This window comes from Pelecanus crispus, chromosome 2 (genome assembly GCF_030463565.1).
Source record: "Pelecanus crispus isolate bPelCri1 chromosome 2, bPelCri1.pri, whole genome shotgun sequence".
Classification (NCBI taxonomy): domain Eukaryota; kingdom Metazoa; phylum Chordata; class Aves; order Pelecaniformes; family Pelecanidae; genus Pelecanus; species Pelecanus crispus.
Genome location: NC_134644.1, coordinates 151,300,998 through 151,316,165, shown reverse-complemented (window position 1 = coordinate 151,316,165; position 15,168 = coordinate 151,300,998). Strand labels below are relative to the sequence as shown.

Genomic DNA, 15,168 nt, shown 5'->3' with positions numbered 1-15,168 from the left:
CTCAAGCTTGCCTTTTAAGGCTGCACAAAAATTATTCTTGTTTTCATTGGAACACGGTAAAGAGTCAAGCTGCATCCAATCTACAGGGTCTGCTTATGGAAGAGATGCCTTCCCGAATTCTGCGCTCACCTCTGGCACAATAAGATAGTCATTCCAAATACTCCTAAGAGAATGTGGATCAGATTCGCACAACACATCGTCATATATATTTTACTATTTATTACAGAAAGAGACATCCAGAATATTCTGTATGTGTTCTGCCTGCTTCCTGTTAGAAACAAGAGCAAAGCTGGATTGCTGTGTATCTGCTACTCATTGTTTCATTCGTTAGGCATTTTTATCTCAGCTTTATGATACAGTAAGAAAATGCATTCCAAGGTGTATATTCATTCATCCAGTGAAAGAAACTGCAGTGAGAATGAAATCTGATGGATAAGAAAAACAAAGAGTACTGGTAATCATCCAGAAACATATATGCTTATTCACTATGAACATACACACAGGAGTGTAAAATAAATTGGGAAAAAAAAGAAATAAAGAAACACATATTGTAGTTTTCAATTTAAAAAAAAAAAAGTTATTTAGAGTTAGAAAATTTAATACAATTATGGGAAGTACAATATTTTAACACTAGAATCAATTTAGATAAAGGCAGTTATCATTACTGTGAACTTTTAGGGTCAGACACAAGATTTATGTTACTGGAAAGTGATGACAGGGGTTAAGGCAGTTTAGCCTTTCCATTTAAGACCAGCCAGTGCATTGTATTCTTCCATCATATGATTCTGTCAAACAGCTGCACAAGCCCCTTGTTTAGATCAGAGCAACATCCACGCCTTTGGGCAGCAATACAAAAGCACTTGGACTTAAATCTTTTTCATGTTTCTTGCTTCACTCTAGTCATTCTGAGATTGCTTACCAAAGCCTTCTCGTCTGGGGATGAATTCACACCAAAAACCCAAGGTCTGAACAACCCCTGATTTGGAAATTCATAAATGAGGCCAAAGTCTTAATCTGAATTTCCTAAGCATTTCACGTCTTTGGATTTGTGCCATCATAAGTAATTTCAAGATGCAAACTCTGACCAAATTTCCAGATAGGGTTTCGGGTTCAATCCATCACTTATTCTAATACATTTATAGGAAAATATATTAGAATGACAGGTAGGAAAATTATTTGTGTTTTACAAAAGGAACAAAACATTGAATAAATGAAGTGTGATGTGCACTTGATGTAACATGCTTAAGACTTTATATGAATTTGATAACCTTTAGGTTCATTTAATGTAATTTTTTCCTGTTGGCCCTTTAGGAGATTGGCCAGTACAACAGCTTCACTATTCCATTGAGATTCAGAAAACTACAAGGCTTCCATGACATAGGAGTCGAAAAAGGCTATGAATATTTCTTTTTAAAGCATAGAATGTATTTTCCCGTTTTATCTTGCTAACTTCATTGCCCAGTGTTGAAGGCTGTGAACACAGACACTTCTCCTTTTTGGCATGTCTAGAACTCTTCACAGTTGGTTTTTCTGCAGTTCTTGCATTCAAATCAGTGCAGATCTACAGATGTGCCTTGAACCCTCAGCAAGGGACACAGGGGTAAAAGCTTTTCTTTTCTCCCCTGTCTGCAAGTACATGCATTCACTTTGTGACACTATCTTTTTACTTGGTGGGTCAAATCCCATAGCAATGGATTCTTACAAGAATTTAAGCAAAAAGATGGCATCATGTCAAATCCTCAGACACTGTAAATCTGCATCCTTCAAAAGTGAAAAGGCCATCCTGATTACAGCACTGAGGGTCTGGTCCTTTGAGTTTGGAAAAGTGCACCCCTATAGCTAGCTTAATCACCTCTAAATTTCTGCTTCACATGTATTGCCATAACTATTTTTTCTAGAAAAAAAAAGTCTGCCTTTACTATGCTCCAGTTTTGCATGTGAAATTATACAGGACTGGGTGCAGTTCTGCAGATAGAGCAGCAGTCCCTAAGATGTCAATATATTACGACAGTGTTTATGTGAGCAGATTGTCAATAATTTTTGGCCAAAGCTTCCCTAGTGTGGGCAATTTCTGACTCTGTAGGCTGATATTTTTTCTCAGCTCTAAAGAAGGAGTAGCATATATACTCGTTAACCCATCTCATACAAAATCATGGGGGAAAGCATAGTTCTGCCCAAGAAAGTTGTGGAGTTTTTGTTTTGATTTTATTCTTAAAACTATGCTAAAAATGACCAGCCATTTAAGGAACCAGGTTAAATGTGTGTTAAAATATTGAGGACCTATTTTGGACCCTTTGCACCAATTTACAGATCCCTTGTGTGTGGTTTTATGAGTCATAACATGTGGAGCAATGTAGCCCTAATGATGAACAAAATGGTTAACCCCTCTTTAAAAAGTCTATTTTTAAAGATACCATATCTTTATATCATTGGACTGGTCCCTTCTAATTTGGCTATTTTATATGGTAAATGTTTTGGATCAGACTAGAACATGATGTAACTAAAACTTTACTAGTGTTAGGGTTCTTCAAAATAACTTTCAACTTTTGAAATCACTATGGATCTAATTAATGCTGTCTCTGTTAAATTTAAATTTATTTGGGGATTTGCTGAGAAGGGCATAATTTAGGATAAATGTGGTCTTATTCTTCAGCTAGGACTCTTCCTGTGGATGTCCTCATTCTTTGACCTTACCCTTATACCTAGGGGTCTTTATTGCACTGATAACATGGGCCACAATAGCCACAAGCCATTTTTTTTTTTCACTGATTAGATCTATGTAGAAAGGGAGGGGAATTCTGCATAGACAGTAAATACAGTAAAAAAAGTTCTAACTGGGGCATAGATGTCAGCCATCATAGCCCTCTATTCCTCAGTGACCTGATATCAGGAGAGTCTGAAGGGTCTGTTTTAAATTGTTCAGGTCCAAAATAATGGGGATGTAGTCTGGTACTGTTGCTGTTTGAAAGTCAGACTCTAATAAATCAGAATTTCATTTAAAACAAACAGAAACATAATTATTTAATGTACTCAAACATTCTCCCACTGTGCTTGAAATCTAAACACACCAGTGTTTTATTACTGCTTGAACACAGAGTAAATGTATTATTTTATTCTTTTTTACTGCTTTGTAGATCTGCTAGTTACAGATGGATTTTAGCAACATAAGGAAAATGAGAATTATCAGAAACCTGCATTCTTCAGTATCAAAACTGTCTGAAAATAAATAGTGAAGATGGGCTCCTCAATGCCATTCTAAAGAGAAATTCTGATTTGTGCTACTAATCTGATCCCCTGATCATATGTTTGAAAATTACTTAGACTTAGACAATATGAAGAAGAGAAAACATTTATAAGTATATGACATTTATTATGGCAGCATCTTTTTTTCACTTGAGTTCCTAGCTGCAGTCAGAACCACGATGTATTAGAAAGATATTCTGGAATATCCTCTTCCAAGATATTCCTGGAAGAAAGTGTTTTTCTCTGAGTTTTCAATGTTCTTTTTCATAGCAATTTAGGAAACATTTAAAAAACAAGAATTTGACTTAAGGGACTATTTGAAAAAAAAAAAAATCATTTGAAATAAGTAAAAAAATTACTCTATGCTACAAGAATGAGCTGCTAGTGAGAAGGAAACATTCTCCAGGTTCAGCTTTCTTCTGTTTGTACATGTTGAATGGCACACTCTGTGCTTCATAAAAAAGCATATTGTAACCCTTGCTTTGGTAAGGACTTAGACCTCAGTTGTGCAGTGGTATCTCCTGTTATAGATCCTGTACCATGATGGAGTCTCACCAATGTCAAAGAACTGTGCAAGAGAATCTCCACACAGAATGAAATCTTATAATTTTCATTAATTTTAACCTTAAATTTACAAATTCCTTTCTATTCAGAAGAAGTAAGACTCCCTCACAAGTTAGCCCAGCAGATATTCTGCAAAACAACAATGCGACTTCATGAAGAGTGTAGTTGTTATTATGTTTGTGGTTATCTGAATCTAAGTAAGAATCAGCCAAATATCTCCAAGCAAAAATTTTATTAAGCATTATTTTGTGATCTAACCATTTTAACAAGTAGGAGTAAAAATGGCAGGGAGGTCAGCTTTGGCAATAACTGAATTTTGGACAAAATAGTAATATTGGTAAAAATAAGGCAGGTGTAATTAGATATATGTTCAGAATATACAGCAGGGCAGTGGGGGACAAATATGCATTAATTCTCTCCTTCAACGGACTGTGACCATTGGAATGGATGATGGCTAAGAAACAGTTTTCTTCTGTTTTATTGTAGTTCCTTTATGCAACTTACATTGCCCCATCTGCCAGTATGGACATTGGACTTCATCAGAGTAAGAAAAACATGATTTATCAGAAAATTGACCCAGCTTTTGAGGATCTTTTTGATCCAGCAGAAGAATACATCCTCACTGTTCTGCTAGAACCATGGATGAAGATGGTGGAAGCAGACAAATACACTTATGGAAAGGTAACTGATCAGGATGACACTGTGAAAAATTCTTATGTCAGGGAAGAAGATCACAAAGGCCTACATATGCAACCCTGTTACATTTATAGTCAGGAAGGGAGAAGTACTACAAGATGTTTTGCTCACCCACTCCTTTCTACACTGATGTGTGGAGTAGCCTGAACCTCCTGTGGAGAGCAGACTTCCCTTCCAAATGGAAGGTGCATACTTCATAGACCTCTGGGTCTGTGAATTAGGGAGGAATGCATCTTGCTAAGGCAAAAATTCTCTTTGCACTCAGGAACTGTAATGTCTCTGCAATCTTGCCACTGATCAAAATAATTTTCTTACAACGGAGTGCCCACAAGCCTTCTATGTTTTTAATGATAAGCACAGAATAAGCTGTGTTTCTAAAGTGTCAGTACAGTGATGCTAGGTCCATATTAACTGTACCAAATATTTCTTGGTGTTTAGAATTAAAGTGCAGCTACTGCTTAGCATAAGAGGAAATGTGATATGGTGATCCAGCTGTATTTGCCCCAAACACTTTTTAGATAGCTGTCCTGCTGTGTAAGGGCTAACTGTACCCTGCAGGCTTCCTGAAGTAGGTGGCTCAGTGGTGTACTGAGTTCCAATCCCAGAAAGCCTCTGATGGCTTGAATTGAGCAGGCTCCTGCAGGTCAGAGGAGATGGCTGCAATCCCGACTCTCCTTTTGACAAATAAGACCAAGAAATGGTGGAGGCAGTGGTGGATACTGTGGCACTCTGCTCTTTGTAAACTTAAGTCACCAGCTGTAGGTCAAACCTCTAATTCCAAGTCTTCAACTTCTCTCTTTTGGATATGGAAGGAGAAACTTACAATGGAGAATCAGGAGTTGGAAGGCAGGAAGTTAGTTCTTGTTCCTGTTCTTCTCCACTGTGACCTTAGATGAAGCATCTCCATTTTTACAGGAAATATCATCACTTAGTGCTGACACTTCTGTCAGCATGTCATGAGAACATGCATGCATTGCCCCCTGCAAAACATTTTGAAATCCTTTTTTGGCAGTTTTGTAGTACAGTGTATTTTTGTTACTGTATCGTGCATGCATGTATGAACAACTATGAGAACAGATACCTAAAATCAAAGTTCAGAACAGTCTTCTAAGCCTATGAGGTGGTGGTCAGTATTAAACATTTACGAATAAGAGTATAAGAACAGAAAAAACCCATACAGCAGTATTGCCAGCTTCAGCACTTTGCAACTGAGGAGGTTCATGAAGCAGAGGTCTTACCCACATTTTTGCATTTGATAGTCTTTGATGAGATTTTTTTTTCCCCATGGGTTTATATAAATGTGTCTTAAGTCATTCTATATCTTCAGCCTCACTGCAGCAATGGGTTCCATGGTTTAATCATGCAATAGTAGAAAAAAAATGCTTATCTTGGTTTGTTTGCGAACCCCTCCCTGATAATTTCACCTGGTGCCCTAGTTTTGTATGTCATGAGGAACAGTGAACAATTGTTATCTTGTCATATTCGCAATGCTGTTATGCTTTTACATGTTTCCGTTGTATCCCATTCCAATTACATCTCTTTGAAGCTCAAGAATCCTAGACTGTCTGACCTCTCCCCTTACAGAAGGCTTTCCATACCTTTGTTGCACTTAGCACCCCCATCTGTATCCATTATTTTATATTCTTTTGATGAGATGCAAGCAGTACTCAAGATCTGGATGCACTAAGGATTATTCAGTGGCAGAATCATGTTTTCTGTTTTGCTCTTTGTTCCTTTCCTAATTGTTCCTATGATTCTAACTGCCTTTTGACTCCTGGTGAACTTTGAGTGGATGTACAAAATGTAAGCTAATAGCCGTCTGCAGTGATTCCAAGATCTCTTTACTAAGTAATAACAGCTAATGGAAAGCCCTACTTCGGAGCTCACTGGAATGACTTAATGTTTATTGTTGTTGAATTCAGCTGCCCTTTTATCATGCAGACACTAAAGTGTCCTGAAATCCTGCAGCTCTTCACAGTCAATTTCATTTTTTGCTCTGTGGAATCCTTTTGCAAACTTTGTTGTCTCCTCACTCACCTCCTTTTCCAGATAATTTCTGAATGTTTAAAAAAACAACCTCAGTGCAGATCCCTGTGAGACTCCAGCAGGAACCCCACCCCATAATGAAAGTTATTTATTTCTTTATTTTTTATTTTCTACCTTCTAATTAATTCACAAGGGGATCTTCCCTCTCATCCTGTGATAACTTAATTTCCTTAAGAAACTTTGAAAGTTTGAACATTGAAAAAACTTACTAAAATGAAATATACTAATCCAAACACATCTGCAAAATATTCTCTTTGCTTTTCATAATCTTCTCTAAGCTTTTGTATAAATTATTTTTTCTAAGCTATTTTTCCTAAGATATTTCAGCTATAATTGTTTATGACCTGCAGAACACCATGTAATTGATCGATGCCTTCATCAATATGAATTTTTATTTACTTTCTATCAGACTAGTTTTACAGTCTTTTGTAAATGTATATTTTCCATGTGTATTATCAACACTAGTTGTCTAGTATCTATTGCCAGTCGTCACTGAGTCATCAACTCAGCCGAGTATTATTATGCATAATTTTTGTATAAGAAGGTCTCTGCTTTTGAGCACTCTCTGAATACAGTGTTTTCACTCCTTCTAGCGATGGAAGAATTCCTCCAAAGTAAAAGTTCAAAATATAAACTTCTGCTTTAAGTTAATGTGTATGTCAGTTAACTCAGTCCTTGAGTTAACCGAGGGATAATCTATTGTCCTTTCAGTTTAGATGATGCTTTGCTTTGCAAGTGTAGTTATGTGCAGACTTCTCAGTGCCCTAATAACACAAACATCTTAACCAGAGCACAAAAAAACAGAACAAAATCCTTTTGAGTGCATAATACATGCGTTTGTGAAGAGTTATAATACACAGACATAAAATGACCTGTTCTAGGAGGCACTAGAGTCTCTTTGTACTAGGCGCAGGCTGATGCTTAGGCACACTCCTTCCCAGCACAAAGACAAGGTCTGCTTTGTATTTTGTTCAGTCCCTGGCTCTACTCTTCCCCTTTGTTCTACCATAAAGCAGGATATATTTGGCCCATAATGAAACAAGATATTTTATCAAGACTTAGGTGAGTCCAAAATTGTTTATTTGGGACATGGTGAGTATGTATCTACATTTTTATCTTTAAACGAAACATGGAAACAGGAGAGTTCCTTTTTATTGTTGACTCTCATCCTGCCTCTATCTGCTTTCTGTTTAAACTTTATGAAAAATGTTCTGAATTATTTTCCTATTTACTTTTAAACTATGTTTTCTTTTAAAGGAAAGAATACCCAAAAGCACTTTATGACAGTGGAATAGAGTTACACGGAGCCTGAAGGCATTCAGATAACACTGTGATTAGTGTGGTATTCACATTTAGACAAAAGCATAATGAATTTTAATCTAAAAACTCTCTTCTCTCTCTTGCACATAAACTGTTGTATAACAAGACCACAGCTTTCTAATCTTTTTAATGGGCATGCTAATCAGGATAACACATTGGCTCAATTTTGCTAAATATCCTAAACCCTGGATTTGAATGGTTTAGTCAGCTGAGAGGGTCACCAAACTATTCCTTATGCAGTTACCGATTGTTTGCACATAACATGGAGAACTGCTCTAGTTATATGCATAAGGCTTCTAATTAAGTTAAAAAATGCCAATACTTCATGAGTTCTAATTAGGCACAAATTACTATTTTAAGGCATTACCCGGTATAAAACTAAGGAAGGGGACAAGACTGAAAGTCTGAAAGCTTTCACCTTCATTGTTTAGATGTTATAGCATCTTTCTTGTCTTAAATTTCCATTTCTGGAAATCTGTGGCACTCTATCTTTTTGACATTTCTCGCTGAGAGTCATAGTTTACAGACCTGTTTTTCTGCTTCGCAGTGGCACTTTGACATACAATTTGCTGTTATAGGCAATCAGGTAAGTCTGACACAATATACACAATGTCATATATACACAATATACACAATATATTACATACACAATATAATTTAACAACTTTTAAAATACAAAGTTCTATTCTTAAAGATATAGTTAGGTTATTTAGTGGTGTTCTGTAGAAATCTACATGTGATCTACACAGATCTGAAAATTTTGTTCTACCAGAGCTGTTAATTGAATTGTTTGTCACAAGGATATGGCTTCTAGTGTCTTCTAAACATCAGTCTCATTACTGGCGAACGGATTCTTTTCTATCCACTGTCACTGGCAAGGTGCCTGTCCAGTTCTCCATCTTTCTATAATGTGTACTGTAGGGATGACATAAGATATTATTTTTATTAGGTGGAGTTGGTGGAAGAAACTCGACAGCTGGACTCCGTGTACTTTAGAAAGCTCCAGGCTTTGCATCAAGAGAGTGGTTCCAAGAAGGATGAGGTAAGACAAGTACCTACTAACAAAAACAAACTCTTTTTCTATCAGAGAGGGTTAACACTTTGAGTATCAGCAATGAAAGACTGACTACATGCCATTTTGGAGAAGCAAGTAGTCCGATTTCTACCATTCATTTGGGGGAATGATTGACAGCCGTTGTGTTAATTACAAATACAGGTCTTCCATCAGTTACATCAACATCAGACCACTGTATGATTGGAGTCAATGAGACAATTTCCACTAAAGTCTTTGGAATGTATTTTGGGCCCTTAATCTTGAGTAAATACCTCAATTTCAAGTAAACTACAGGTATACATTTGTTAATTTCATTATGGAACCTGCATGCACTGGTATGTTTAAAGCAAACATAAAACTAAAGCTGATTAAGAGCTGGAGCCTTAACTTGATTTATTTTCTCAGCAATCAAAAAGCTGTTCTACAGAGAGAGAAGTTATCTAATGCAAGGATTATTAGACTGAGCAAAATATAGAGATGAAAAAAGTAGTTATGCAAGTGAAATAATTTCTTCCCTCAGAGTACTGTTGCTGACACTGGTCTGCCATCCTGCCCTGATGCCCTCAAAGAAGATCAGCACTTGCATCAAGTTCCCAAAGAATTGGCAGGTCCTAATCTATCTGACCTGATCCACAACGAAGAGAAGTTAGAACAGTTCTGGGCTTTTCTTAATGAGCATTCTGCCAGGTACATTTCTTCATTATTATTATTTTACCCATTTCTAATTTCAGAGGAAATCTTTGCTGGGGATCTTGGCTATCTAAATGTTCACAGATTTTAGTCTTTTTAAAAATATATTTGTATATTTATGAAATACACATGCACATTGTTCAGACAACTGAATTGTCTTAATGTTTTTGGGGTAAAATTTCTCCTGTCATAACGTGTTTGTACTACAGTTCTGCTTTCAGTTTCTGCTTTGATTAGTGGCAACCCCCCGAGTAGAGCAATTAGCCTATAATAAGTAAAAATTTCTCTATTTTAGTGCAGATTCAATTTAGTACATTTTAAAAATTAAAGCTGGATGTTATAAAAATGTACAAATAGAAGACAGCCACGTTATTCTCACAGTGTGAGAGCAACCGCAGTTTTGTGTTTGGTTTGCACTGATCTGAAAAGAATTAAGTACCAGCTCATAGCAGATACAGTTTTTGCAGGGTTTTTGAAAAAGTAAGCCCATTTGTTTAAAAATGAAGATCAAAACAGAAGTTCTAGCAGGCGTAAATGTGAGTTTTCCACCTTTATTTTTTCCCCAAAGCCCCACACTAATCTCTCTCCTGTTTTAGGAAAAGGCAAATATACTTTTTAAGTAACTGCTGGCAAGTCCTTAAATTGTCACTTTCTTCCTTTAACCTGGGTTCCCATGAACTTTGCATATTGTCTTTTGCTTCTAGTCAAGCACTGCTATCGTTTTAGATTGGATATTGGTCACCTTTTTCAAAAGTGTCCAGAGATGGACATCCAGCACAGGATTCCTCTAGCCAAGACTCAATGTCACCACTTCTGCTTATCATCATAGGCTCCCTTTGTAGTCAGAGAGAGAAATACACACTGCTGGACACAATTGTTCTAATTCTGAAGGTAACATCTAAAACCAGTTTAGACTGATCATTCCTGAAGATGGCTATTTCTGCTCATTGACTACAAAAACACTGTAGGTAATGAGTTCAGATGGAGATTCTTATGCTGTGGGTGCCTACGGTCAAGTGACTTCTGAGTTAGTTGTCTAGACCAGTGGTCTCCAAACTTTTTTGATCATGCACCCCATCACTAAAAAATCTTTGAGCATGCACTCTCAATATATGTATATTCATTTTTTAATAAATTATATACATGTGCTACTGAAGTTCTAATATTTTCTTCCTGCCCCCAATGAATCGTCTTGCACAGCCCCTGGGGTGTGCACACCCCACTTTGGAGACTACTGGTCTAGAGTTCCTCTCTAACTGGGGAAATGGTAGGAATTGTCAGAGAACAGGTCACTGGCTAGGGTGAGGTCCTGGACAGGTATGCTGAATTGCCTCTGGGACTTCCTGCCTCTCTGTTAATCACACAAGTCCCATCATAAGTGATAGAGCCAGGCAGAGAAAGTTTAATTTATGGAGAAACTTCTTTTGTAAAAGTTCATAATGAAGAAAAACATTTGAAAAAGTCTCACAAACCAGTGTTTTAGAGCTGGGTCCAGACCTAGTAACTCTGAAGTCCAGCTGGCATACTACAGTAAAGGTGCTTGATGGTACTATAAGCTGAAGGGGTCCTAGAACTAATGCAGTCTGGAAAACTTCAGCAAAAAACAACAAATGTGTCATTTGCCTCTTCATCAAAATTTATGGTCATGTTAGTGCCCAGTTGTAAGTGATCCAAGTTTCAGGAAGGACAGGCTGCTGAGTACCTGGGCACAAATTCTGGTAAGAAACTAAACAAAGTTCCATTAATTAACATTTTGTTAAATATATAGGATATATTCACACAATTGCAGGACAGTTTATGTTACTTTGGGTTAGTGGGTTACCTCTCGTTAGTCTTGCCAGTCTAACTGACTATGCACATGCTCCTGATCTGTTGAAAGGAAAAAGTAGAGTATGCTAGGATAAGCCACCACTGTAAATGGTTTAACCTAACACACTTTAAGATTATATATTTTGCTTTTTAAATAAGATGGACATATTTGATCTGTTGTCATAGGTAGATGTGAGGGAGTAACTCCATAAACCACAGTAACTTGGATCACTTGCATTTGGGTGAACTTCTTCACATCGTGATGAACTAGCAAATGAAGGAATTTCAGTCTCAATAGAAGTTAGGTCTGTAAGGGTCTCAAAAGACTTTTGAAAGGGGGATATCTGTTCTTAAATTAGTCAGATGCTTTTGAAAGTTTTACTCATAGGTTAATGCTTTGAAAAAGCTGGTTATTAACTGAATGGAAAAATGAAACATATTTGTCTGAATTTAATGTTTCATATTTCCTGCTGCAAATACAGTGAATGTCCTCATTAAAATGCTCACAAAGGTTCAGCTAATAAGATACTATCAGAAAACAGTCATATAAATTAAACTGAAATTGTAGGTATGTCACTTATTCTGTTCTCTGGTTTAAAGAACAAAACCAATATATGTTCCATTAAAACAAACTTAAATTGATAGTATACACTCAAATGATGATGAACAATACATAGATCAGGAGTTGCATATGGAGGTTATTTGTCAGTTACTATGAATAATGAAATAAGTAGTAGAATCAGTAATTTATGAAAAGGCAGCCCACAAAAAGCCCTAGAAACAAAGTTTACCATAAATTGGTTTTGTCTGCTTGACTGTGGACTGATTTAAGCTCAAGTACTTCACATGGGGTAGGAAGGGGGTGATTTCTGGGGCTGAGTTCCCAGCTGTCATCCCTGCTCCTTTCTCAGGCGATACGACGAGGAGGCAGAACAGGAGGTGTTGACTTGTCTTGGTGGCTCACAGCCTCAGTACTGCGTGAAATTCTCATCTGTTTCATTTTTCATTCTTTCTGTGAGCTCTGTACTATGGCTCTGGCTCACAGTCCCTGCTGGATTTAGCAGCGGCACATTGAGGAGGTTACTCCTTTCAGGGTACCCCAGAAGGGATCCTAAATGAGATCCCTAAGATGTGTGTTTGGTCTGCCTGTTCAGCAAGTGCCACGGTCTCACCAGATGGTACTAGCAAAGAAAAAATGACATAAAATTTCAGTCCAATCTGACCTGGTGTTTAGGACCTCAACACTTCGGTGGCTTGTGGTTAAGCTAATAACTCCCTAGAACATTGATGAAATTAACTCAATATTGAAATAACATTCTGTTTAAATTTGTTTGTAGCATGGATCTCATGTGCTGGCTAGATATTGAACAGTTCAGAAAGATGTTCCACAAGGATAAAGAAAAAAGGGAGGAAAAATCTAAGGACATTAAAAACAAGTACTTAAACAAAAAATACTTCTTTGGACCCAACAGCCCAGCTACCAGAGAACAACAAGAACAGGTACGACTTACAAAACCATTCATAAAGAACAATTACACTGAATGTGACTGAGATAAAAGTCCATAAGCAGCTTTACTCCAGCTTTTCCTCAAGCTATCTCCTCAAATCTTACCTATATTTTTGGCCAGAAATCTGGTCCTGTTCTGGTTGTGGGCATCCGCTCCTTCCTGTTCAGGCTCTTCCTCCCCTGTCCTTACAGAACATCTCTCTTAAATCCTGATCTGAGGCCGCAGCCAGAGCATGCACAACACAGCTCAGAAAAAAGTGTAAAAATGGCTTTCAGGCAGAATGACTTGTTCCAGCTTTCTATTTTAGTATGTCAGTAAAGCCACAGACAGCAAGTCTGAGCTCTGATATATCTTGATACTTAGGAAATTTACTCGGTCAAGCTGGAGTATTATTTGCCAGAGTCTGTATTCTATTATAGGTAGGGACAAATGTAATCTGTTCCCTTTTATGAAAAGTACATGTGAGCCTTGGGTAAGCATGCATTAAATGCTTTGCTTACAGTTAAGCCCATGCTTTGCTAAATCAAGGATGTAGAGAGATAAAGGACTTTTGGTATACACAAAAGTTTATGTCATGTGTTATTGTATTTGGATTGCTTAGCTAATGCATTCAGGTGGAGGATGGGGACAAATACTTCATGATCGACTTTCGGCAGTGGTTCTGCTAGAAATTCAGCAATGCGTCCAGAAGAGATTAGAAGAACAATGGCTGCCATTGTTCCTGGCAGATGAGCACCATGGGGCGGAGGGACAAGCAAAGGTAATTTTTTTAACAGCAGCAACACATCCAGCATTGTTTTTTGTTTGGCTCATAATTTACCATTGGGATAAAATGGTTCGGAGGAAAAGCAGCCCGCAACTCACATTCAGTTTACATTGAAAGAGATGCTCTAGTGTGTACAGGTTGAAGCATTTATCTTGATAATTGTGAAGGCAGTTCCTTTGAAGGCTTAGTCTGGCTGACAGTATTATTGTTAGATCCTAAATCTGAAGGAGGTGGTGTTAGCTCTGCTGCCAGCCAGGCTGCCAGGGGAGTAAACTAATCTTTGCTGTAGTGCTGCACTCTCCATATGCCATTCTGCCCTAGCCATACACTTGCATACATAAGAAATGCTGTTTTGTGTAAAGGATTTGCCCAAGGGGCCAAGAACACAAGCAAATGAGTGGGCTTCCCACACTGTATTCCCCCCCGCCCCTCTCTCTCTCTCATGCTGTCCATATTCTCCCATCTGGAGCTACAGTGCCCGTAAAAATGACTCCAGGAGTTGTGAAATTCTGCTGAGTGGTGAGGCTAACTGCCACAAGCCTTGCTTCCAATTGGTTACTTCAGAAAGTTGCCAGAAAACTGGGAACGAGAAGCCTTTCACTCCTGCTGGCTCATTAGAAAGACTGGGGAATGGGCAGAGCTAACATCTGCCTTTTATGAGAGTGCCTTTGACTGGGATCTGCGTAGGGAGATCATCCTGCTGGTGACAGATGCAAAAAAGACTTGTTTTTTTGCACTTCCACAAAAGCTCTGAAATGTGAACGTCATAGTAGAAGGAAACTTGACAGTTCCACCAAGCAGACACATAGGCAGACTGCATTGATTCATAAAACTTGTTTTCAGTGATCTTTTTAACACCAAGAAGGTTGTCAGAAGTGTTGTCAGATGTGCATTTGAACTGGATCCTTTTAATTGATTCAGAGCACTAAGCAATCTGAAAACCATAGGTTCTGATAAGGCAAATTGTAATTTTACTAATGATTATGTTAAAGCAAAATTTCCTAACCCTCTGCCCTTTTTTTAGCTGAACTCTGCCTCCTTTACGAGCTGTGGCACAAAACCATGCAATAAGGCTAAGCTGCTTCCAGGTCTGGAAGCTAGATCATGCCTCCTCTTGCACCTGCTGCACTGTGCTGGCAGGGAGAGTAGCCCATGCAGTTTGGGAAATGCTGTATTCAACTCCAATAAACAGTTTACAGGAAATACATACTTCTAATGAGCTTTCGGTCTTTTCCTTTTCCATTTATGTCTGACTGCTCTTTTCTCTTTCTTACTGCAAATGCAGAGGATGAAAAGGTCCTTTGAAGAATGTATTTTAGAAGAAATGAAACCAGATGACATTCTCCACTTGGCTTCATATTTCACAGTGACCAAACACTGTGGGCATGCCATGTAGTCCTTATTCAGAAAATCTGCCCTTGATTTGAGGTGTATTTTTGCTACAAAGAAGCTGCAGGATCAAGCCTGTATTT

At 37.8% G+C, this 15,168-nt stretch overlaps 1 protein-coding gene across 1 annotated transcript in view; it reads left to right on the top strand.

Moving 5' to 3' along the window:
* RGS22 (regulator of G protein signaling 22) overlaps nt 1–15,168 on the top strand; it is a 74,734-nt gene that overhangs the window by 33,806 nt on the left and 25,760 nt on the right. The window contains exons 15-19 of the mRNA XM_075705074.1: nt 4,294–4,488; nt 8,819–8,911; nt 9,444–9,610; nt 12,760–12,922; nt 13,532–13,690. Of these exons, the coding sequence (XP_075561189.1) occupies nt 4,294–4,488; nt 8,819–8,911; nt 9,444–9,610; nt 12,760–12,922; nt 13,532–13,690 (777 nt within the window). The remainder of the gene's footprint in view (nt 1–4,293; nt 4,489–8,818; nt 8,912–9,443; nt 9,611–12,759; nt 12,923–13,531; nt 13,691–15,168) is intronic.